This window comes from Pleurodeles waltl, chromosome 2_1 (assembly GCF_031143425.1).
Source record: "Pleurodeles waltl isolate 20211129_DDA chromosome 2_1, aPleWal1.hap1.20221129, whole genome shotgun sequence".
Taxonomy (NCBI): Eukaryota; Metazoa; Chordata; class Amphibia; order Caudata; family Salamandridae; genus Pleurodeles; species Pleurodeles waltl.
The window spans coordinates 764,020,494-764,045,565 of record NC_090438.1 but is presented as its reverse complement, the minus strand read 5'-3'; the positions used below and the strand labels follow the sequence as shown (position 1 = coordinate 764,045,565).

At 44.5% G+C, this 25,072-nt stretch overlaps 1 protein-coding gene across 1 annotated transcript in view; it reads left to right on the top strand.

Moving 5' to 3' along the window:
• GMDS (GDP-mannose 4,6-dehydratase) overlaps positions 1 to 25,072 on the top strand; it is a 1,419,543-nt gene that overhangs the window by 1,195,568 nt on the left and 198,903 nt on the right. Inside the window, exon 9 of the mRNA XM_069217866.1 lies at positions 11,966 to 12,062. Coding sequence (XP_069073967.1) covers positions 11,966 to 12,062 — 97 coding nt within the window. The remainder of the gene's footprint in view (positions 1 to 11,965; positions 12,063 to 25,072) is intronic.

Genomic DNA, 25,072 nt, shown 5'->3' with positions numbered 1-25,072 from the left:
GGGGGCATCTCTAAGATGCCCTCTGGGTGCATTTTACAGTAAATCCCACACTGGCATCAGTGCGCATTTTTTGTGCTGAGAGGTTTGATACAAAACTTCCCATATTTCAGTGTAGCCATTATGGAGCTGTAGAGTTCGTGTTTGATAAACTCCCAGACCATATTCACTTTATGGCTACCCTGCACTTACAATGTCTAAGGTTTTGCTTAGACACTGTAGGGGCATAGTGCTCATGCACATATGCCCTCACCTGTGGTATAGAGCACCCTGCCTTAGGACTGTAAAGCCAGCTAGAGGGGTGACTTACCTATGCTACAGGCAGTGTGAGGTGGGCATGGCACTCTGAGGGGAGAACCATGTTGACTTAGTCATTTTCTCCCCACCAGCACACATAAGCTGTGAGGCAGTGTGCATGTGCTGAGTGAGCGGTCCCCGGGGTGGCATAAGACATGCTGCAGCCCTTAGAGACCTTCCCTGGCAACAGGGCCCCTGGTACCAGGGGTACCATTTACAAGGGACTTATCTGTGTGCCAGGGCTGTGCCAATTGTGGGAACAAAGGTACAGTTTTAGGGAAATAACACTGGTGCTGGGGCCTGGTTAGCAGGATCCCAGCACACATTCAATCATAACTGGCATCAACAAAAGGCAAAAAGTCAGGGGGTAACCATGCCAAGGAGGCATTTCCTTACAATTAGTTTGTATATTATTGATATGTGAAATAATTATTTCACCTGTTTCACACTTTGTTGCAAGTGCATTGGACACCTGGTTCCCTTGTGTGCAACTGGACACTTTTCAGTTAATTGACTCCTTTCCTCATGTCCATCACCAACTGAGCTAGCTCTCAGAGCTGTCAGTAATCACTGCCCTAACCTCCATGACTCAGATACCCTTCCTGCGCATTGAATTATTTTATGGGTGTGCATCTTCATCCTGGAAGGATACAATTGAGATACATTTCGTCTAGGCGCAAGATCTTCAGGCGTGTGCTTTCTTCCTGTCCCTTGATTTATGATGATATGTGATTACGGTAAATTGTGCCCACCTTTGCAGCCAAATGGTTGAATGAAAGGACAAAAAACATCAGATTCCTCAAACAGATGTACAAATTCATAAGTATCCTGAAACTCGATTTCACAAGGACGACCAGAGAGTTTAGAGCTTTGATTCTCTGGATAAAGTTGGAGCGCAATTAAATTCAAAACTTGAAATATGTTGGGTATTTTGCAGGCGGTGGGGGTCCATCTTCTCTAAAAAAAAAAATGTAAAAAAAAATGGGGAGGATGCAGCACGATGCAGTTGCCATCTTTATTTTACAGTTTTATTCTCTTTGTGGGTCAGATATTTTCAAGAGATTTGCAAGACAACTCAGTGAAAGGAATACCAACAAAGATGTCTCTGAAACAAATTGGAGGTATGGGTTACACTATTCGCACATCAATCCATTGATGTAATCATGCAGTAAATCGAGTTCAATTTCCATTCAATACTAAGTAAACCTTATTGTGGCTCAAAGCCATAAAAGTACAAGAATAAAATCAATATAGAAAACAAATCGATTATCACATCAAGAAAGTTTACGAATTAGTAAAAGCAATTCACCAGATTTTGAAAAAAAAAAAAAATAAACACATAAAAAGGTTAAAAGTGAATAAATGCAGTTTATCACCAACTGGCCCACTGGCCGATCATGTGCACTTTTTCCTTAAGCACCAAACTGAAAACCAGTATATCGAGACAGCAAAAACAATCGAAGGATGCAGGATGCCTCTTGGTCCTGCAATGTCCCTATATTTCTACAAAGCGCGACCAGCCATTTGGATCTCTGTTCTTATACGCCTGGCAAAAAATAAAAAATAAATAAAGGTGTGCCTCGGTTTCTTCAACCCAACCCATGTGGACTATACCAAACCCAGCATGTCACCTCCACTCCACTCCTCCAGTGGTAGGTGAGCGCACACAGGGGCAGAGAACCATGCCTAAACTGAATAAATAATTTCCATGCAAGCACTGAATGAACATCATCTAAATAGGGTTCCAGTTTATAAATATCCTTAAATTCTAAAAAGCTGGAAGTCATTCAACCTAGTGATGATTTTGTTAGAAGGGAGGAATGCTTTTAAGTTTCAAAGCACTTAACAAGATCCCTCTCAGAACACTCCAGACAGGCCTCCGCTGTGTTTTCCCACATAATACCTTTTCCTATAATTCTAAGGGTATCTCTGACATACCAAAACCAGGGCAGCCTCCCTACGCCCTAGAGCTCTAGGATCTCCTCCAAACCTAGTCTGTACGCAGCCAGTTCAGGAGTAACCCCAGCAGTCTCCAAAGGGGCCTAGGACCAATGGCTTCCAAGATGAGCCTAATCAAGCCTTAGTGAGATCAGTTGTGTGGTGTGGGGGAGATTCACTAGCTGCCTTAGAAAGGCATTCTCTAGGTGCGTGATGTTGGCAGCTACTTAGTAGTTCCAGAGTTCCGCCCCGTACACTACCACCCCTAACGCTTGCGTTCTGTAAAGTTCAACCAGTGGAGTAGTAGGCCTAAAGGAGGACCCTGTGGACACTTTCGCTAACCCTCCTATGAATTGGGCCATCCTTAATGGCTGATTGTCTACATGGGACTCCCAATCCGTATGTTCGCGTAGCATAATCCCGAGGTACTCAAAAACTGTAACCCTCTCAAGCGGAATCCCATTCAATCTAGGACTGGGTCGGGTAGAGGGTGCATATATAATGCCATATATTTGGTTTTAATTACATACATTTCGAGGCACCTAGCCTTACAAAAATCATTATAACTATTCATTACCCTTTGGGAGTCTTGGATAAGAGAAGGGTGTCATCTGCAAATATCAAGGCGCGCACCTTTGCTGAGGCCAATTTGTGAGCATCACTGCTAATGCTATTCAGAAAGTCAATGAGGCCGTTAATGTACAAAATAGCGTAGAAGCCAGCACACAACCCTGTCTAACACCCTTTCTAACGGGAAAAGGCGCAGAAAGTATTTCCAACGTACTTGGGCAAAATTTCCTGTGTGCAACCTTTGTTTGATTTTGCATAGATATGGCAGGACCCCAGTCTGAGCCAAGACCCCCCCATAGAGCGTCTTTGGGAACCAAGATGAATGCCGCCCTTAGTTCGACAAATACCAGCTTGAAACTGGCACCCTCTAAAAACAACTAGTTTCGAATACAAAAGTTGCAGTCTAAAAACCTGATCAGTAGTGAAGGTGGACTTGCAAAAACCTGCCTGCAAAGGACTAAGTATTTCCTTCTCATCGATCAAGGATTGAAACCTTTCTAAGATAACTCTCGCAAAAACCTTTTGCATTGTCAGTAAGGCTTATGGCCTGTAATTTATGAGGAGCGAAGGAGAGCACTTTTTATAAATAGGAATTATCCCTGCCCCCGCTTTTGGGAGGGGCATCCCATCCATAATGGTGTTAAAAAAAAACCAAAGAGAGGGACCCCACACGTCTGGTGCTAAGCTATACAAATCCCCAGGAATTTTATCTAAACCAGGGGCCTTACCAGGGGCTAATATGTTTAGGACCCTGACAACTTCATTGAGAGTAATTAATATATATTCCATTACATTTTGGTAGGAGGGCATCCCACTAATAGTTACAATCCCACTTCCATTTGCACTACTCTCCATGCCATACAGAGGTTTAACGTGCTCATTCCATTGCTCAGCTGCAATGTTGCTCTCTATAGTAACACTGGACCCAGAGCACCCTTTTGCTACGATACTCCAGAATATTCTGAAATCTTTATTCTTAATACCACTATATATGGACTCCCACTTAAAAGTATCACATTCTTGATTGGCAGATTTAATGGTGTATCTGTAATGGCTTCTTGCCAATCGAACCTGGCCACAGTCTTTTGATTTTAATGCCATGAGCAGGGCAATTTTAGCCAGGCAACACTGTTTGTTAAACCATGAGGGATTCCCTTTCCTGGTACCATCAGGATGAGCATTGGCCACAAAGAGGTCCTTGATTGCCCCCACTAACCCTTGATGTATCTCACCGACACTAGACCACTGTCTGCTATGCTCCACTTCATCTAGTACCTTTTTCAGTTCCGGAATCTGTAGGAACTCCCCCTACTTAATTCTGCATCCGTTTGTTGAGAAAGAAAGCCGATCATCTAATGGCTCGTGGTCGGTATCAATGACCTTACCAAATGGTACTCTCAAATAAAGCAGTAGTGTATTATGGTTGCTATCATGCCTGGGGAGGACTTCAGTGTCCACTACCCCAGGCCGTAGCTTTACATCCACCAGAATACAATCGATCAAGGAGGTCCTACCAACTCGGTTGATCTTGTGCGCCACTTGCCTATCAGAACTGGTTCACCCACTGCAGGCGCGAAGGGAGTAGTTCAAAGATAGTGCATTAATCTGAATGGCCAGCGGAGTCCTCTTCTTAATTGGGGTGATAGTCTATCTTCATTACCCAAAATCTCATCGGGACTCCTATCTAGGAGCTCAAACTGGCAATTAAAATCACCATCCATAACCTTAAAAGCACACTCTGGTATCAAGGACAGAATAACAGATAAATTCTCTATTACAACCAACACTTGCCCCAGGCTAGTGGGTCTAGAGTAAACATTGATCATGTAGAGATCGATGCACCAGGGAAAGGATAGCACGACACAAAAAATATAATTGAACATAGTCTCTACTACCTTAGCTGTACATCCCAGGTGGGTGGCAACCTTTGTAATAAGCCCCTCCAATGGCCTATCTTTCCTCCCACCAACTGCAAGATTGGAAAAGACAGCAAATCCTGACGCTGGACTTTAGTGGTCAGCCAGGTTCCTTGGAATAGACATATGTCATGCAGGTTCACAAATCAGTCCATCAGGGCAGTCGAACTTTCCCTTCAATCCTGCCACATTTCATAAAACTATCTTGATCTAGCCTTGCAACTGTAATATACTCATGGAATCACCAGCACCCCCCTGGACAGCCTGCCGAGACATATCAACCCCTTGGGTACTACCAGTTGTCTCAAACGCTGGGGTCATTAGTAGGGTTTCTTTGCCTTGCCTCTAAATCCCACTTACCAGTGACAGTAATACCTGTACAACTACCACTCCATGCCTACACTGCCCTTTCCCTTCAAGCCAGTGAAACACGAGACATTGTGGGGAGAATCGAGTTCAAATTCGTTGAGATATGGCCAGTGCCCTGGATCACTTTCCCTACTGCTGACTGGCAGACTAAACCTAATGGGGGCTTGACCAGTGCCCGCCTCTCTCCCCACAGTCCAAAGACCCCTACTATATATAGACCCCATTGCATTGACTGGACGAGGGGTGATGGGACTTAAATGGAGGCACACAGCGTTCTGTTTGACCACTACCTGCTCATACATAAAGGCAGGACCCTGGAAAACCCCTCGGACACAACCCATCCCAGTCTACCTCCTCCAAGGCCCCGTATCTATTTGAAACGGGTACACCATACCTGGACTCCTGGGGATTGTAGTCCCTATCCTTGTAGGCTGGAATCCAGACATTGTAATCCAGACTAGCATTATGGTCAAATAAAACAGGCTGATAAAAATAGCCTAAAGGTAGAATTGTGATCAGGAAACCTGTATTCCGATAATGACGCTCACCTGCCAGGAGAGTTTTAGCCATGTGGGGGTCCCTGAAGTTAACTATAACACAATCCCCTGGTCGATCAGCAGGAGACTTGCCAATCCAGCTCATCCTTCAAATTAGGATGATACCAGTCGCCAGTGCGAGAGGATAGATCCTATAACACATGAGCCAGTGTAAACCATTATTAGTTAACTCTTCACGGAACTCCAGCTGTCCTGGTCTTAATTTAGGCACCCCTGAGAGAACCATGGCATAAGGACAGGAGGCAAGGGGAGGGAGGTTAATAATAACTGGGAATTCACAGGTGATTTCGCTGGTAAATTTGCTTTATCAGTTAGTATGTATTTGTTAGACTCCACCCTCCTGTCTAACAGGGAGCTGACCCGCGTCTACATTAGGGACTGGGATTAGATCCAAACTACCCTGGGATGTTCCGGCCAACTCCACATTACCGGTCCAGTTTTCAAATGGTAGCTCCCTCCTCAGATAACCAATGCTGTAATCCCTATTCCTTCCCAAGTCTACTCCAGTCTGGGTTCCTGAATACACCACTCTACTTGTCAGCTCTCTTGTGGAACACAATGCATCCTTACACAGGAGCTCTACATTTTTTAACTTAGTGATCAGCGGAGCAAGTTCTAAAACAACTATAGACCTGCTTTGCTCCAGAATGTTTCTGTCCCACCCGCTACCCCAGGAGACTGAGAGACCTCCCGATCTCAAACCCGAACAGTGTCTTTAGGACATACTAATGGTCCCGGCTTTGTTTTGGCTCCACATCAAGGTTTTGTGTGTCGTGTAGCCTTAGACTTTCTCACAGATGCCGGTTTAGGCTCTGTAGACTCTGCCTTACTCCGCTGCGGCTCGGGTGCTGAATCCTACCCCTGGTCATTTGCTCCTGCGTGGTTGATGCCTACTGAAGGATCACCTGTTGAGGGCTCAGAAAGTACGGTTGACTGTGACACCACACTTGAGCCAGAATTGTCGCAGCTTAATGAGAGCCGTTGCCCAGTCAGCTCTGTTTCAGATGCTACCACCCCTATGGCTCTTTGCAACATCAAATCAATTGAAGTGGGTCGAGAGGAATTAACTGGGGACAACTGCCTACTTGGGCCCCTGTGTTTTCTAAACATTGGTATAAATCAGGTGCACAAATCAGCATGACCTTGTATACCTGTTGTAAATTAATATATCTGACTTGCGTGTACTCCAAACATCATGTACAGGGCTCCAACAAAGGTCCACTTCACTAATGGTTGTGCTAAGCCCAAAGCCAGGTGATGACCTTGATCACCCTTGCTAGTCTAAATAACTGTTGTTTGTAGTCGTTCAAGGAACTCCAGACATTTGGAGCAGTTGTTTTGTGAGGAACCGCTGATGTTCCTGTATGCTGGAAGTCCTAGTAAGAGCCATGAGCCTACAAGGCAAGTCATTAAGTGTCATTGGATGTGTTTTGATGGTCTGTCTGGTGCTGTTGACCTTTTTTGTAGAGTGATAAGGTCAGTTTGAAGACAGGAGAAGTCAAAAGGAATGTGGAAGAAAGAAGGGCTCAGGAAAAGGGACAGCAAGTAACATGGAAGAGAGAATGAGGGATGATCTTTCTTTTTACCCAATATGGGTGTACCTCATTAAATAGTGGCGGAACAGAGCACTATTGGTAGTCGACTTCTGGTATGTGAACAGGAAGACGGGAGCAGAAGTGGGGACAGGAAAGGATTCTGGTAGGTAGCACATAGACAGGAGGTTGGGTACATTGTAGACTAGCTGTACTCATATCGAAGTGAATTGGCATCTTGTCAAGAGTGATATTTGGGACGATGGCCTACCACTTGAGTCGCCACACTCTGCCAGTTGTCTGCCCCTGCTTGCTTATTAATGTGCTCTGTACTGGTAGTATGAATGAAAACATGATTAATTTAATGAACATACAGTTGTGGTTTTGTGCACACGCCAACCCTACAGACAATGCAGCTGGTGAAAGGAGAGCAAGGGTGGCTGGGGCCGTGGTGGTAAAACTGTGATCAACCTCTAGATTCCCATGTAAGTACACAGTAGTCTGCAGATAGACTTCAATTGTGCACGTGTGCAGCAAGAATTTAGATATGCCCCATCACACATGAACAAACTTTAGTACTTAACTGAGCTGCTGGCCATGACCCAGGCAGTGCAGCTTGCCTGCTAAATGGTACTACTCGGGAACACTCATCAGAGAGCATTCCTGGACCACTTGAAAGGCAGAGTGAGGAGCAAGGGTGGGATTCCAAGCTTCAGATAGAAGTGGAACTTTCATTCCCATCAGAAGCTAGGTGATGGCTTGAGACAGGCCATTCCCACCATAATACTGTTCCTGCTCTTCTGTTTAACTCCCTGTTTGCAGCGTTGGTGTCTTGGTCTACTGGGTGCTACTTTGATTTCCAAATTCAGGGTCTGTATTCAGCCATGGAGGAGTGGAGACACCCTGCCCCCTTCCTTAAAGAGTCCATGAGCAGAGGAAGCATGGCAAGAAAAAAAAATTGCTCCGATGTTGATGTTTGTTTGCCTGTTCGAAACTGTATGTATCATGTGCTTGATATAATGACACTAGCCCTGGCATATTGCTGGTAGTACTTGGCAAGGGAGGCTACCATGGCGCTATGACTCAGCCCCTGAAAAAATTTGGGTTCTGGCATATTTGTGAAAAATCTTACCATGCAGCCATGGCAGTGTCCACACCTGAAAAATTGTTAGAAATGTCACATTTGTTGTAATTTTTGCAATATGTGGTGCTATCCATGCCATATTAATGTCAACCCCTAGGGAATCTGCCATATTTGTGCCACGTGGGTAGTGTCTCTTCATGATTGTGCACTTGCATGGTATCGCTGGCTCTAGGATAATGTTTGTAACATTTAATACAAGGTCGCCATCCAAGCCCACTGCCCACCCTCTGCATAATGCTAGACCTGCTATAACGGTGGTCTTTGGGCCATCCATGTCATGGTGAAATCTACCTTTGCAAATTTAATAGACTTAGCATAATATTTTAATTATTTATATTTTATTTGACCGATTTTAGTAAAGCACTGCCAATACTTCCATGCAGTGGTCGGAGACTGCCTTGCAAACTGGTCTTTCTTGGCATATTGTGAGCAGCCTTTGGTGAGATGGTGACACAAGGGCATTCAGGACATAATCTATCCATGTGTGGCAGTAGTACTTGTCAGTGCTTGATTTGATCAAAATGATCATTTATTGTTTAGCTCCAAACACACATTTACTAAAAATGAAAATGCCAAGTTTTTGTTTAGGGGTACTGAGTTTATTTTTCTAAAAGTATCTATTTATAGCAGCATGTACTTACATTCATAAACTCAAAAGCTGATGTTTGGGTATGAAAATATTGCATTTATATCTAAAACTGTTATGTGATCTGAATAAAAGAACTGTTGTCGGAGTCTATAAAATCAGGTTAGCGTTATTGTGCTGCCTGAGATTGTGAGTCTTAAGCAATTTGTAGGTCTTGCCTGCCGACAGTGAAAGTGCCATTACATTACAGTGAGACATATTGTACTATAAGGGGCTTGGAGCCTGCCCATTGCTTTCCATTCATTGGCTTAATTGTGGCTCTTATTTCATATGCTGCCTCCTAATTGGCCTGCTCTTGACAATATCACTTTGTTTATTTTGATTGGACCAAGTACTGACTGGTTTACTTTCATTAGTGTCCTGCTGTGCATCAGCTGCTTGCTGTGATTCAGGTACAAAATGTGTTTGTTTCCTGTCCCTGTTGCTTCTTCCCCTCCGACCCCTACCCATTTTCTGTGTTGCTTTTTCCCCTACCACCCTCTACTCTTGCCGTGTTGCTTATTGCCCTCCCACCACCCCACCCTTGTGTGTGTTGCCTTTTTCTTCCCACCCTTCCATTGTCTGTCGCTACCCCCACCAGCCACCGTACCAAAAAAGGACTATGACGCAGCCAGCACTAGCCGCGTCACAACGCTTTTTTTCTAAATATGCTTTTAGCCATGCTGCACAGCCACACTGCTGTACAACATGGCTAAAAGACATTGGCAAAACTAAACAACATTTGCATAGGCGAGACGTGTTGACAGTGCTTGTCATTGTTCTACCTTGTTCCTTTCAAGGGCACTCTTATTCATACTATATGCTCGGAAATATACAGAGAAAGGACAGGATGCAAAACATACTGCTCCTATCCTATGTCCCGTTGCCATATTGTACCCTCCCTCCCCACCCCCCAGGACTGCCTCGTAGTGCGTGTTTTTCTAAATTCACTTTTAGCCAGGCTGCTGTACAGCCTGGCTAAAAGACATTGGCAAAGCCAATACCTTTCACATTGGCGAGACCTATTGGTCAGTCTTGTTACGAAACGTGAGCGGGCCCCCCTGCAAAGTACATGGAGGGCCTTTCCGGCCCAGTCAGGAGCTCTCAGGCCGGTGTACTGTGCTGAGGGGGGGCCCTGGAGCTGCCCCTCCAACACCGCGGGGCCCTTTGTACAATAGTGCTATTGGTGCTGCCTGTGCTTGTAATTGTTCTACCTTGCTTCTTCAAAGGACATTTTTATTCATACTATATGCTCGGAAATATACAGAGAAAGGACAGGATGCAAAACATACTGCTCCTATCCTATGTCCCGTTGCCATATTGTACCCTCCCTCCCCACCCCCCAGGACTGCCTCGTAGTGCGTGTTTTTCCAAATTCACTTTTAGCCAGGCTGCTGTACAGCCTGGCTAAAAGACATTGGCAAAGCCAATACCTTTCACATTGGCGAGACCTATTGGTCAGTCTTGTTACGAAACGTGAGCGGGCCCCCCTGCAAAGTACATGGAGGGCCTTTCCGGCCCAGTCAGGAGCTCTCAGGCCGGTGTACTGTGCTGAGGGGGGGCCCTGGAGCTGCCCCTCCAACACCGCGGGGCCCTTTGTACAATAGTGCTATTGGTGCTGCCTGTGCTTGTAATTGTTCTACCTTGCTTCTTCAAAGGACATTTTTATTCATACTATATGCTCGGAAATATACAGAGAAAGGACAGGATGCAAAACATACTGCTCCTATCCTATGTCCCGTTGCCATATTGTACCCTCCCTCCCCACCCCCCAGGACTGCCTCGTAGTGCGTGTTTTTCCAAATTCACTTTTAGCCAGGCTGCTGTACAGCCTGGCTAAAAGACATTGGCAAAGCCAATACCTTTCACATTGGCGAGACCTATTGGTCAGTCTTGTTACGAAACGTGAGCGGGCCCCCCTGCAAAGTACATGGAGGGCCTTTCCGGCCCAGTCAGGAGCTCTCAGGCCGGTGTACTGTGCTGAGGGGGGGCCCTGGAGCTGCCCCTCCAACACCGCGGGGCCCTTTGTACAATAGTGCTATTGGTGCTGCCTGTGCTTGTAATTGTTCTACCTTGCTTCTTCAAAGGACATTTTTATTCATACTATATGCTTGACAATATACCGAGAAAGGACAGAATGGCAAAAATGTACAAGTAGAATTAGACGCTCTGCTGTATGATACGCTGTGTGAACTGCTGTATCACCTGTGGCTGTAAAAGATGTTTATGATATTGTACAGGCAATGTTCAACCCCAAAGAGATCCAGGCTTGTTTGACACAGCGTGAGGATTGGAATGTTTCGTGATGGCCTTTTCTGAGCCTGTTGCTTTTTACCTAATGTATGTGAAAAAAAAATGTGCTGTAAAAATTCATTATCTGACCCATTTTTTTTCCTAAACGTCATTAAACATTTTTATAGGGATTGACGTAAACACTCTTCTGCACCCAACTAGAAAGGAGTGGAGCATATTTTTTGCTCTCTGCAGAGAAATCGTCAGCCTTTGACAAGAACATTTGAACGTGTATTTTTTTTTCTTTTGTGATGTAAACCCTTTTCTGATTCATTTTCTGGCAATAAACACAAGAGCTCTCAAGATAGCTTGCACCCACACGTATAGTACACGAGTGCGCGTTTATACTAGAAACTCAAGACGTGCGTGAAGACGCAGTCACAGGTGAGAGTAAACGCCTTCTTTTACTGAGCGCGCGCCCTCCGTAGGCTGGTAGCAGTGGCACTATTCTGAAACATTCCAAGCCTCGCACGTAGTTAATCTCGCAGGCTGTTAAGGTGGAATGGAGGTGTTAAGTAAGCGGTGTCGTTTTGAAACGTGCTGGCTTCTGAGGTCATTATTCCCCCGTTGCTGTCGCCGCTTTATCTTTGTCCCTTCAGTTAATGAGTTCACACACTCCTGTGGAGTGGATTGACACCCGGCACAGACATCTGAAGAGGGTCAAATGGCTCTTAAGACCAGAGCGTGGGTTTAATTACGGTCTCAGTAATTCTTTGTCTTCTTTACAGGTGGCAGGGGAAGGACGAGAACGAAGTAGGCCTGTGCAAGGAGACCGGCAAGATCCACGTAGCCGTTGACCACAAGTACTACAGGCCGACTGAAGTGGTAAGTGAAGCTTTCCCTCCTCCCTCGCCCCCCATGACCGGATAATTCAATCCGTATGGACGGTAAGGCGCCGTGTGTGGCCAGCTGTTGGTGGCGGGCGTCTAATTGAACTCCTGCTGCTACCTTCGAGGGCGCGAATTTCATGTGAACCCCGCACTCGGTCAGTACGCATTCACCAAACGAAAAGATGGGCCGTGGCAGAAGTTTTCAATTTACTCAGCATCAGCAAATGGCCAAGTTGACAAAGGTCTTCCCAAAAGGGGGTATGGACTCTTGGGCACGTCATAAACACGTCAGTAGAAACATGAGTCACTCCATTTTAGTGTAGGAAGGCCCCAGGGAGTAGGCCCTAATTCATGTACTCACTAGCCAGAGCGAGCGGACACTTTGGAAGCCCAGGCCCTTTTCTTAGGTAATCACGCATATAAGCGAGATATTACTTAAGGGTAAATGTCTCACATAATGTATTATGTCCATGATGTTATTGTGACTCACATTCTTCGTTTGTTAAACAGAATGAATATATCGAGAATTATTACACTTAACATTCCGTGTTGACTGATTAAAGTGTCACATAATATTATTACCATGAGATGCTGGAGGTGCAAAAGATGGTCATGAATTGCATTGTAGACATATTTTGAGTTCCATCAGAAATATTGCAGTATCCCATTGCATAAGTATATATTTGCTGGTCACGTGCTCAATTGTTTTTTGTAGGCCTCACCGTATTGCACGTCTGACATTCAAATGGTTTTTTCAAGCTATTTTTATTATGTTTATTATTTTCATGTTCAAACAATTAGCGGTAGTTGAAAAGGCGATGCTTGTGTTTCTCCAGTCTTGCAGTTAGAGCTATAATACAAAGCTGGACTTGTCTCTTTTGGTCTTATCGCCTCACTGTCTCACTTGCTGGACTTGTCTCTTGGTCTCTTTGCCTCGCTGTCTCACTTTTCTCTTTGTTCCCGCTTTCTCGCCGTTTTCTTCCCACCGCTGTCTCCCCGTCGATTCCAGCCCTCCACCCCTCCCACTCCAGGACCTATCTAATGTAGGCTGCAGCGCGACCCCATTAGCAGGCCCTGGCTCAGCTCCCTGAGTGTTGCTCTGCTGCAGGTCTTGTGGTAGGCCTCGACTTGTACTGCCTCCTTCTTACTTCTTTTTCTCTTCTCTCTCCCCCTGTTTCCCCTAATTGTTCTTGTTGCCTGCCTGCCTGAACTTTGTCTCTCTGTCTCTGAGTTTCCTTTAATTTTCTTGACGCTTGCCTCGACTTGTCTTTGACTTTGATATCTTTGTTGCTCATTTTCCTCTATTCCTCTTATTGCTTGCATGGACTTGTCTCTTTTGGCTGGACTTGTCTGGACTTGTCTTTTTGCCTCGCTATCTCACTTTTCTGTTTGATTTGTCCCCGCTATCCTGTTATTTTGTTCCTGCCTTCAACTCCCCATCGATTCCTACCCTCTTCCCATCTGCCACTTCCACCACAGGACTTTAACGGAGGCCGCAGTTGGCACGCCAAAGGCAAGCCTCTCTGTCCCTGCGCCGTGCCCAGCAACAGGACCACCCCCCCCCCAAACTGGCTGTCGCACTCTCCAAAGTTACTCTGCGACCGAGCTGCGAGACTTCAATCATCAGGAATTGAGACAACTGCTGTACCACATCCCCCTGGGCTACAGTCGGACCTTACCCCTGCCTCCTGTGCCACTTCTCCTGCATCACCAAGTCCTCCACCACCTGACCCCTCTGCCCCGACGGCCAACAGGAAAGGCCCTCCACTGCCTACCACTCAACACCAGATCCCTCAACAAACACGCCTCAGAAGTTTGGGACACCATCACCACCCTCCCCTCGGACCTGTTGTTCATCACTGAAACCTGGCTCAGGCCCTCAGCCGCCCGATATTTGTTGCGCAGTTCCAGCAGGCTACAAGATGATCCACAAAACGATCCACAAAGACTGCATCGACAAACAGCATTGCCATAATCCATAAGAACCACCTCCAATGCACCCCCATCGAGGACGAACTCTTACCCCACATGGAGCAACTCAGTTTAACGACTACACTGACGCCACCACCACAATCCGAGGTACCCTCGTATACCGTCAGGTGGGCCTCGCGCCACCTTCTGCAAAGTCAACACTAAACACATGCCCCCGATCAACTCTAAACACTACATGCTTCTCTGGGACCTCAACTTCCACCCAGACAATCCCAACAACCGCAATTCAACCGACCACCTGGAAAGCCCTGACACCATTGGACTCAATTAACTTGTCTCCGAGCCCACACACACTGCAGGACACACCCTCAACCCAATTTTTGCGGCCAGCAATAGAATCCATTTCGCCACACCACAGAACTCACATGGGCTGTCCACCACATCGTCCACTTCTCCATAAAGAGTGAGCCATAACACACCATGGCACCTCCGGTGCCACCCCTCCTCCCCATCACAGATGGGATAATGTCACGCAGTCACAATGGTCCACTGTCCTCAACGCCAACAAACCAACCCCCACAGTCCACCTCGAGGCAGACACCCACAGTTTTAATGAATGGATCCTCAATTGTGCAAATGAAGTTGCCACAGCCAGAAAGTCCAGCACCAGGGGAACCAGTGCTCCAGCCTCCTGGTTTTACCCCGAGATCCAGGCATGCAAAATGGAATGCAAGCAACTAGAAAGACGTTGGAGACTTAGCAAAAACCCCTTAGACTGCACCACATTAAAAAAAAAACCTCTCAAAATGTACCACCCCCACGCAAAGAAATAAAAAAGAACACCCTACGCAGCCGCCTCGAAGCCAGCAGCAACCACTTGAAGGAACTCTTCAAAATCATCAAGGAGTTTGCCTGCCCCACCGCTGCTGCAAACACCTTCTAACCCTCACAGACTCTCTGTGACGCCTTTGCCGACTTCTTCCATAAGAAAATCACCACCATATACACCAACTTCCACCCACAAGCATCGACCATCCCCTCATCCATCCAGACGTCACCTCCAGCGACATTATCACAGATTGGAAACAGCTGATCTTCCAAGAGACAGCAGCCCTCATTAATTCCACCCACTCCGCCCCTGCCCTCACCATGCCTACAACCTCAGCCAGAGCAAAATCAGCAGCATCCTCACCCACATCCTCAACACCTCTATCAACACTGCCACCATCCCTGGGATCTGGAAACAAGCCGAGGTCAAACCTCTACTAAAAAAAAAACACAGTGGACCATAAGGAACTCAAGAACTACCATCCAATCTCGCTGCTTCCTTTCCCAGCATAAGTCCTAGAAAAAAAATCCATCAACCATTAACTCGTGGATCACCTGGAAAGGCTCATCCTGCTGGACTCTTCCCAAGTTGGATTCCGAGTGGGCCACAACACAGAAACCGCCCTCCTTGCTGCCACTGACAACATCAGATCCCTCCTCAATCTTGGTGAGAAGGCAGCCCTGGTCCTCCTCGACTTCTAGGCTGCCTTCTACACGGTCTCTCACCATACCCGTGTGATTATACTCCACTTCCTAGGAGTCCATAGCAATTCCCTCACATGGATCGACATCCTCACAGGACGCACACAGAGAATCAACCTCTCTCCCTACACGTCAAAACCCAAGAAGATCATATGCGGCATCCCTCAGGGGTCCTCTCTCAGACCCACACTTTAAAACACTTAAATGTCCCCACTGGCGGAGATCATCCGAACCTACAGAATTAAGATCATTTCCTACGCCGACAACATGCAGATAATAATCTCCCTCTCGGAAGAACACTCCCACAGATCCAATTTCAAAAGCACCAGGGCCAACATTGCAGAGTGGATGAAGTCCAACTGCCTCAAACTCAACGCAGACAAAACTGAAGTTATATTCGGTAACAACCCCTCTCCCTGGAACGACTCTTCGTGGCAGACCACACTTGGTACTCCACCTACCCCGACTGACCACACCCGCAACCATGACATCATCATCGATAAGGAACTCTCATTCAAACAGCAAATAAACGCAGTGGCTTTCACATCCTTGGCATGCTCCGGAAAATGTTCAACTGTATCCCTGTCAGCACCAGGAAAACCATCACACAGGCCCTCATACCCAAACGCCTCGACTACAGCAACGTCCTCTATACCAGACTCCCCTCCCTTCCCCTCCACAACCTGCAGACCATTCAGAACACCACAGTTAGGATCAACCTCCTTCTCTCCAGGCGAGCCAGCATCACGCCCCTATCTCAGAAACCTTCACTGGCTACCCTTCCACAAGAGATGCAAATTCAAGCTCCTCGCGTACCATGCTGTCCACAACACTGGATCGAAGATCATCAAATTACAGACTATTCTTCCACCTGCCCACCAGAAACTTCTGTTTGACCTCCCTCACCCACATCCCCAGTATCCACTGCAGCAGATGGTGCGCCTTTGCCACGTAGCTGCCAAAGCATTGAACCACACTGCTCCTACCCTTACCATCTGCAGAAGATAACTCAAGGCCTGGCTCTTCGACATGTGATTACCCTACAGCTAGCACACTCGACCACTCCAGCGCCTGAATACCTCTCGTTCTTTATAAATACCAATGATTGATTCATTCATTGAAGCCTAAAGCAAACATTAGTGTCTACACCTAGGGCAGACTCAACGTTGGTCTATACCTTTTCAGTTGGGATCTTTGAGGGCTCACATACTTATACATTACAAACCCCTATATCGTATTTAGCACCACACCTCTCATGACCCCCCACAGTCCTATCACAGCCTGTAAAACTCAAATAATTAGCCCCATATCTTTGTAAATCTATGAGGGCACCCTTTGCTCTTGCATATACTCGTCTCACGGTTGCCATGTATCAGTCTACCATTAGACACTACTCGTAGAAATTGAGAGTTAGGTCTTTTCCCCATAATTTAGCTATGTCTTCTCTGACAATTGCCTACAGTTGTCAAACAGTAGTTTACTATATTTCGTAGTGGGAGATCTTGCCAGACAGCTGGTAGCATTATCTAGGCTCCCAGCTTTGTTTTAAATGTACAGTACTAATGCCAATCAGCCCCACACTGTCCCTCAGAACCAGGGGCTGCTCCTCCATAAGGGCGGAGGAGACGTCCCTGGTGTTTTATTATCATTTTCTTTGAAAGGGGCTGGGCCACTGGGGTGAAGTGCACGGAGGGGGAGAGCTGTGCCCCCCCTACTGTGCATATATGTTTGGTTGGCCGTCTCAGGCCAGCCAAACACACATATGCACAGGGCTGGAGAGAGCCTGCACAGGCTCCCAGTCTTCCTGGAAGTTCCCTGGCAGGGTGCTCCCTGCCAATCATGATACTGCTCTGAGCAAGGATTGGCCACAGGGCAGACTGGGAGCTTGTGCCTGCACCAAGAAGATGCAGAAGCAGAGCGGCGCAATGGCGGGGGAGGTAAGTGCTTTTTTTTCTTCTTATTATTCAATTATTCCCCTCCCCCCTCGTGCCGCCCGCCCCTTCTGCGAACTGCCACTGCTCAAAACTCCTTTTTCAGTGGGCACTCCCATTTGTGAATGAAATCTCCCTTTCTGCCACATCTCCTGAGGTACGTCAGACTATATGAGAGCAAAAGTCCTCAGCTCGGTCTGGAAATAAACAGCTCATTGAAGTATCTTAAGATTTACCAATCGGAACCCAGCCGTAATGGCTGTTTTGCCTTCTCCCATCCTGAATCATACATTGCTCCCAGTGTTTCTTCCCATACACATTTTACTCGTGCTGAAATCTCAGGGTGGTATTGATTATTTTATAGATCTAGGAGATCGTTTTTTTCTTGTAGAAAGTCCATCAACGCTATTTTGAAACATAGTGTATTCTTGTATGCCTACCATTTGTGCTTTGTGATTGCTTGGAGCAGGTTTCACTTGCACATCCTACTAAGACCTGCAATGTGTCTAGGTCGTACTTTTCCACCATTTGTTTGTATATCTTCAGTCCTGTTACCACAGGTGTTTGCATACATTAGATATTCTGTGGATTTTCTCCTGACATGTGAATAGTTAGCAGTTTGGTGAGACTTGGGGACTCCTCCCGATGAGCCAACACAATAGCTGAGTAACTTGGATGATCACCAACAGCATCTTCTGTGACCACAGTTTGAGTTTGAATCCCAGCAGCACCAACTCAGCCTTGCATCCTCAGAAGGTCTGTAAACTTTGTCCTACTAAATTAGATACTAATGACATCTTTTTTTAACTGTGTTTAGAGACGGTGAACTGCAGTAATAATTGCCATACAAAATAAAGCAATTAAGATATACCTATTCTGTCATTTCTAAGACCTGGATCCTATTTCCTTCGTTCTCCATAGGGGGTGTAGTCTGTTATTTGCCAGGGTAATCCATTTTAGTTCAAAATAGGAAACTATTTTTGAGGGGTGTGATTAGATTGTGGTTTGTTGGTCCCATGCTTGTTGGGAAGAAGGACATAATTTCAAGGAGAACAGCACCGTCCAAATAAGTGATCTGAAATGTAGCTATAAGGAGGCAAATACTCTTTTCTATCACAACCCTCTTTAAGAATCATCACAAGAGCATGGGCTTTATTGTAATTGTCAGCAGTGGGTGAGACCATGGAAGAAGAAAGGTAGATGGAATGTCTGAGGAGATTAGGCCCCTTTCAGCCTAGATGGAGGCAAATTTTAAGAAAGCTGCTTTGATAAACTGAGGTAAAGCACTTCTTAAGGAGGTGTCCAAGAAAGGCATAAACCTAACCGGTGCATGGTATTGATGAGGTACACTGATCAGTGCATATGCATACTTTTAGGCATCTGTTTTACGGAACATCAAGATATTTCTGGAATTTTTCTAAGCACAAAGGGATAGTGAGTGGATGAATGCAATATTTCTGAATATTCTTCTTGTATCAACGAAAGCATAGCACCATCCCAGCAGGGAAAAATAGTGGCCGTACACATTGTTTCTGGAAAGGACGAGGGCAGATTCTATACTGTTTTTATAATTAAGGCAATGTGAATATTTGCATAGTGCTGCCCAGGTCATCAAAGGCCTAGATGTTCTTATCAATTGAAGAGGAACCTCCTTAATGATAGACTTCTGCAGCAGGGATACTCTACAAGTTTGCCTTTTTAGAATACAAGGCTACATTTTTGAGCAAATATGTTTCAGCATCTTCTCTGAGTGGATATCTCTTTATGAAGACTGTGCCAGGTGTATGCAGTGTGGGTGCGAATCAGTTCAAACCGATGTCATGCAACCCTTTGCTAACTTGGAACATGAAGTGTTTTTTTAACTTAAAATGTATGTGTGCAAATATAAGCATAATGTGTGGTAATGTTTTGAATGCTCAGTATCTATCCGCACATGTGAAACCCAAAGCCTTGATTGCTGGGACTGTGCACATTCTTACTGGAATAGAATTTGGATTAATATTCTGAACCACTGAACTATGTCGTTGACCCCCACAGGATAATATGGTCTATGCCTTGATTTTTCAAATGTGTTATTAGTCAAAATGTTGTGTGGTATATACTTTTCAAATTGGAGGTGATTTATGGGCAGTCATGTATAAAGTATCCCTCGACTCTGCCTAAATGTAGTTGTAAAAAGCCGTCCTGAATTCTGATGACCTCATAAACCACGAGACCACAGATGGTATTTTACGGCCTCAGTTTTATTGACTTGAAAAAGTAGCGTTCAGCTACACTTAATGTTTTCAGACATTTACATAGTGGACAAAAAAATCAGTCATGAGGGAAATCCTTATAAAGGAAATCTGTGAACACTTCTTGAGTTACCCGTCAGAAGGTGGCTGTAACTCTGATAATGAGTTATAAGATTTATACTCTGAAATGGCGTCACCTGCCCACGTTAACTTTTGTACACAATTGACCAAGATTTATAAAGGGCACCCACTTTTCAAAAGAGTCACAGGAGTATACCCATTCTAATCAAGTGAATTTCAAATGCACATAATAAAATATAGGTGACTTAACTGATGGTCCCTCGCACCTGTGGCACCCCTAACATTGCAAGGCAGAGAGGGAGTGTTAACCGAGTCTGCGACTGAAGACATGTCCAATGTGTCTTCATTGAATGTGAGAAGTTGGCACACTGCATTTAGTTTAGCTCCCATTATGTCCAGCAGCAATGCAGCCCTGTTTGCACCCAAGAAAATACACTCAAATCTCAGAAGAAATTACAAAGCTAAATAAGCTTCTCTCAGATGGAGTACACAGCAGACGGATCGAAAGAAAAGCAACAACATATATTGCAGGTCTTTCTCCAATATGTCCTCCTTGTTTTTGAGGTTGACGGCTGCCATGTGAGGTTATAAAACTAGTGTGTCCTGCTGCCAGTTCTAAGCTTTAGTAGTAATCTTTTCTTCCAGCAGTCTATATATGTTTGTAAGCATTACCGCTGACTGAACTACTTAAGTTAAAATATTGTAATCACTCGGATGCAGATGTTTCATGGTGAATAATGCAACATTTTTGATAGGCTAACAAACAAATATTCATATTATTCCCTGAACTTGCAAATTCGAGTAATCTTGGACACACGGTTTTAGGCTCTGGCATGCTGTCAGCCTGATTCTGAGATCCAAACCTGAACATGTTGTTCAGTAAACCGTTGAAAACCATCTATGCACACTTTCCCTAACTGAACTAAACAGGGAACATGAACGGGGATTGAACATTTTTGAACCTGGCCAATCAACTCTCCCTGTGGGCTCTGTTATGTTCCTACCTACCACTATCGAATACTCCGATGTAACTGGGAGGAGACACACACAACTGTACAACAGTACTTCATTTAATGAACTTTTTCTATCAGGCCAGTGCCTTTGTTTGAGGAATACAGCTGTTGGTTCTGGACACGGTTTTTACTCCAAGGTGGATTATGTGGACTTCCGCTTTCATGCCTAATTTATTAAGCTGGGTCTTTGTGATAAAATCAAATGAAAGTGAAGGATGATTCTGCCTCATATTCTGATTAGGGCCCAGGAGTTAAAGTATTAACTGCAATCCGACCTTAATCTTTGCTTAATTGCCATTGTCAGTGAGACTGCTATTGCAGAAAATGTTGAGAATAATATCTATCCACTTTAATAAGTGTTGAGGTTCTAAGGCTTTGATGTGATTGCCACAATCGGGTTAAGCAGTGAAAGTATGAAGTATTGAAGAACACAGAGGACTGATTTTGAGCCAGAATGTCAAACGTTTTATGAATGGATTTGTTACTCAAACACTGCTTGCTATTTGTACAGTATCTTTGTCTTTGTGTTGTTCGATATTGAAAAACAGAATTTGGCTTTTTTAACCCACAGGCTTACACCATTGAAGTCAAGCTTTGCATTCTATTTTCCAGGGATATCTGCCACATTTCAGTGCTTTGGTCAGTAAAAACATTCAATGGATATTTGTGATACTGACACTTGGGTGGCTACTGCTGCAGTAATGCATCAGTGTAAAGTTACGTTGGTGAAAGGTGAATCAGTATAAGGTCACTTTTGGAGAATACCCTGATGCTTGGGTTGGTACCTGAGTACTAGAAATCTACATTTGAATAGCATACCAAACATAACCGTAGCATTTTGTGCACATGCAGTGTTTGGGTGAAATGAAAGTCTCAGCCATTTAGGTTATTCGTCAAAACATAACGCCTTTTCATAATGAGGAGCGGTAGATGCTATCATTAGGATTATTATCAGTGAAAATATTTGTGTTAAGCACTATTTTTCATCTTCATATTTTGTCTTGCACCCTCTGTCCCCAGTCTCTCTTTTCAAGTGACTGACCTTCGATAATGCTGATATGACCTTCTTTAATGCTGATATGACCTTCTTTATTAGTGCTATAGTAAATTACTTTGGAAGCTCCAAGTGAGGGGCAAGTGTAAGTAAAGAGCTGCTCATGTTTTAGTAAGTTAGCATAGACAGCATTGCTTATTTTCCTGACATAAATCAAACTATGTAAATGAGGATTTGATGCAGCATTGTGGAGGCTCAATGATCCATATATAGTAGGGATATAGTTTCACGATGAACGTTAAGTGTTTCTAAAGTAAAAAAATGCTATTGAAGTCTTATATATATATATATATATTATCTGAAAAGAACGAGAAAGTGTACATCTTTACTTTGTTCTGATGAAGTAATTACTGGAATTGTTTTCTAGCAAGTTGCCCATTTCCGAGGTAGATATACTTATTGAAAATTTGACTGAAAGAAAGTTAAAAACCCCAAGCACTGAAGAAAGTTTCCTGGAATCATTTTTCCAAGACATGCTATTTCTGAGGTTTAGGATTGGGTGTTAAGATTGTGTACCTACAGGGTACTGTGCGGTAGCCACTTTGGCATGTCGAAGCACAGCAGTATGACTCCAGTGCCTTAGAGGCATACCTAAATGTTTTACATTTTATTAGGGGTACTTGCTCCGGTGGCATCTCTCCTCGGTAAGACTGGGGGCAGAAGTTTAGATTTGGACATGCTAGAAGTTTTTTGTAGATTTGCTTTAATCATTTGCAGACAACGTTTCAACAGTCATCAATTATTTGACCATTAACGTTTAAACTGTTAGCACTGCTCTGACATAACATAAAACAAAATCATCTATTTGTCCTTTTTTATGGCGGAATTTGGATTCTTTCTGTGTTTTAATAGTTTCTCGTGTGCTTTCAGAGCAGCTGTCCTTTCAAAGCTGGGATTTACTACACTGATTGTTAATCCTTCCACATTGTTGATTGTGGTCTGATAAAAAAAATTTTTTTCCATTCTTCCCTGGAACGAAGCAAGAATACCTGTTGGGCTGAGGACCACGCTTTTCAAACTTTTACTCAACAGTGTCGGTTTTTTACCCTGCCATGTTGGGGTGGAGCAGGTTGTAGGGAATTTCTCTGGCTTTCCAAACTGGCAGCATTTTTATGAATTCATTTGTAGGACACTTCTGTGATTTTGTCACTGGACACATCCCTTCTCTTCGGGATCAGTGTTCGAAAAGCTTTGCTGTATCCAAAGAAACAAATCTGTGATATGCTGATGAGGCAAGCCAGTTATTGTAGGCATTTATTTAAACACTTGCTGCAATAAATCTGCCTTTCAGTAACGATCTAAAGAAGTGTTATTTATATCTAAATCAGTGGTAACCAATTTATCAGTTTCGGGAGGGTGGAGAGCTGTTGCCCAAGCCTGCATTTAACCCTGTGACCTACTGGTTATAAGTAGACCTCAGCATTGTGGCTTAACTTATTGAGATATCTTACTAAACTAACTGCTGTGATCTGAAGTTTAGAATAACGAGCCAGCAGTTGAACATGCCATTCGGGTTACCAGAAATCTTCTAAAACTAGTGGTTATTCTGGATCACATTGCAGTTTTTTTCCAAAGTGTGATCGAGAACACCCCTTATAGCTGTGTAGTGTTTTCAGATCGCTCAATTTAGGTAGACACCATGTTTCCAATGTAGGCTTTTCTTTCACAAATAATTTCCTTCAGGTGCGCTGCTCCAGTTGGGTCAATTAAAGCAAACAAGAATTACAAGTCCGAGAACGCACAGGTTTCTTGACTGAAAGGCCAGGATGGCAAAAAAAAAAAAAAATGAATAAAAATGTTTTCTAAATTAGGCGATACTCAAACCAGTTGTTTAGGTGCATCGTTTTAATTCTGCTTATCCTCTGGCTAGTAGAGTTGGTCTGGTGCCGTTCCAACAGTTAAGCCCGCAGTGTTCAATATCCAAAGCTTACATTGGTGCCAGAATACGGAGGAGCTATTCCCCTTCCTTCTCCCTTAGTTACCCTACCACAACCACATTGCTGCATTGTGCTGTTACAGAACCTCCTTTCGAATAGAGCTGGAAGCAAAAACCACAGGCATGGCAAAACATAACCGGGGCTAACTTTTTAAAAATTTACATTATAGACCTAAACACTTCTGTTGTTACCCATAACGCTCAAAGGAAGTTCTGTTGAAGCCCATGTAATACTTTCTTCCTTTTATTTTGATAAGTCTCTCAGTGAAGAGCCAATCCCCTTGACAAATTAATACACTCTTTTGCTTTAATGCTTTGCGATGAACCCTTGATCCTGGATTCAGTTTCTGTGTGCCGAGGTGGGATGGGATTAGGAAGCTGGTAGCAGTCACGGGAACTGTAAACAGATGTCTGGTATTAGTTACTGCTCAGGTGAGCGATCAGGCCAGGTTTGCGGAGCGCAGTGTGTTGGTAGCTACACAAACAAGCCTGCCAAGTCCTCTTTATCCGATCATGTCACCACTCAGTGTGTTTTGTGGCATTTCCTATTCATGCACAACGGGTCTTCTGTAGTGTTAATCCCGGGAGACTTGCGCAGCTGCTTTTGTTTCTCACCTTTGTTGAATGTACAAGTGCAGAAGCTTTTCACGGGTTATGGATAAGACACACAAAAATGCACTGCCACAGGAAAGCTCAGCAAAGGATCTACTATTGTAGTGTCCATATGTGACCTCCCTGACATGCCTTCATGGGAGGTAGGGGTTACAAAGGCTGGCAACACAAGTTTCACAGAGGAGATGACTCGGTTTATTGTAAAATATAGAAAAAGGCTTTTATTTAAAAAGCTATCTGAACAATTTTTTATGTTTAATTAAAGTGAATATTGGGGACCTTAAAGAGCCACAGTGACTTTGATAGCAGGTGTCGAACAGTAGGTGTTGCTAGATAGAAGGGGATAACCACCGTCATGACTTTTAAGGTATGTGTTATAGTTCACCTTCACATTACTTTACAACAGAGCAAAAGTATGCAAAGTTTGTATTGTAGCAGTTTCTCCATCCATTATTCGTACTACTAAGGTCTCTCGGGTAGCTTGGAATACACCAGTGTGGGGCACATTGTACATAGATAAGTGCATTTTGATTCCAGGATATTCCATGTGTGCCAGAAGCCAATTTGGCAAGAACTTTGAATAAGCAGATTTTAACTTTCCCAGAGTGAAGTTATGCATGTTGTTAAGTGATTTAACACGGAGGATTGGTTTGATATTTGGTGAAGTCTATAATCTTCACAA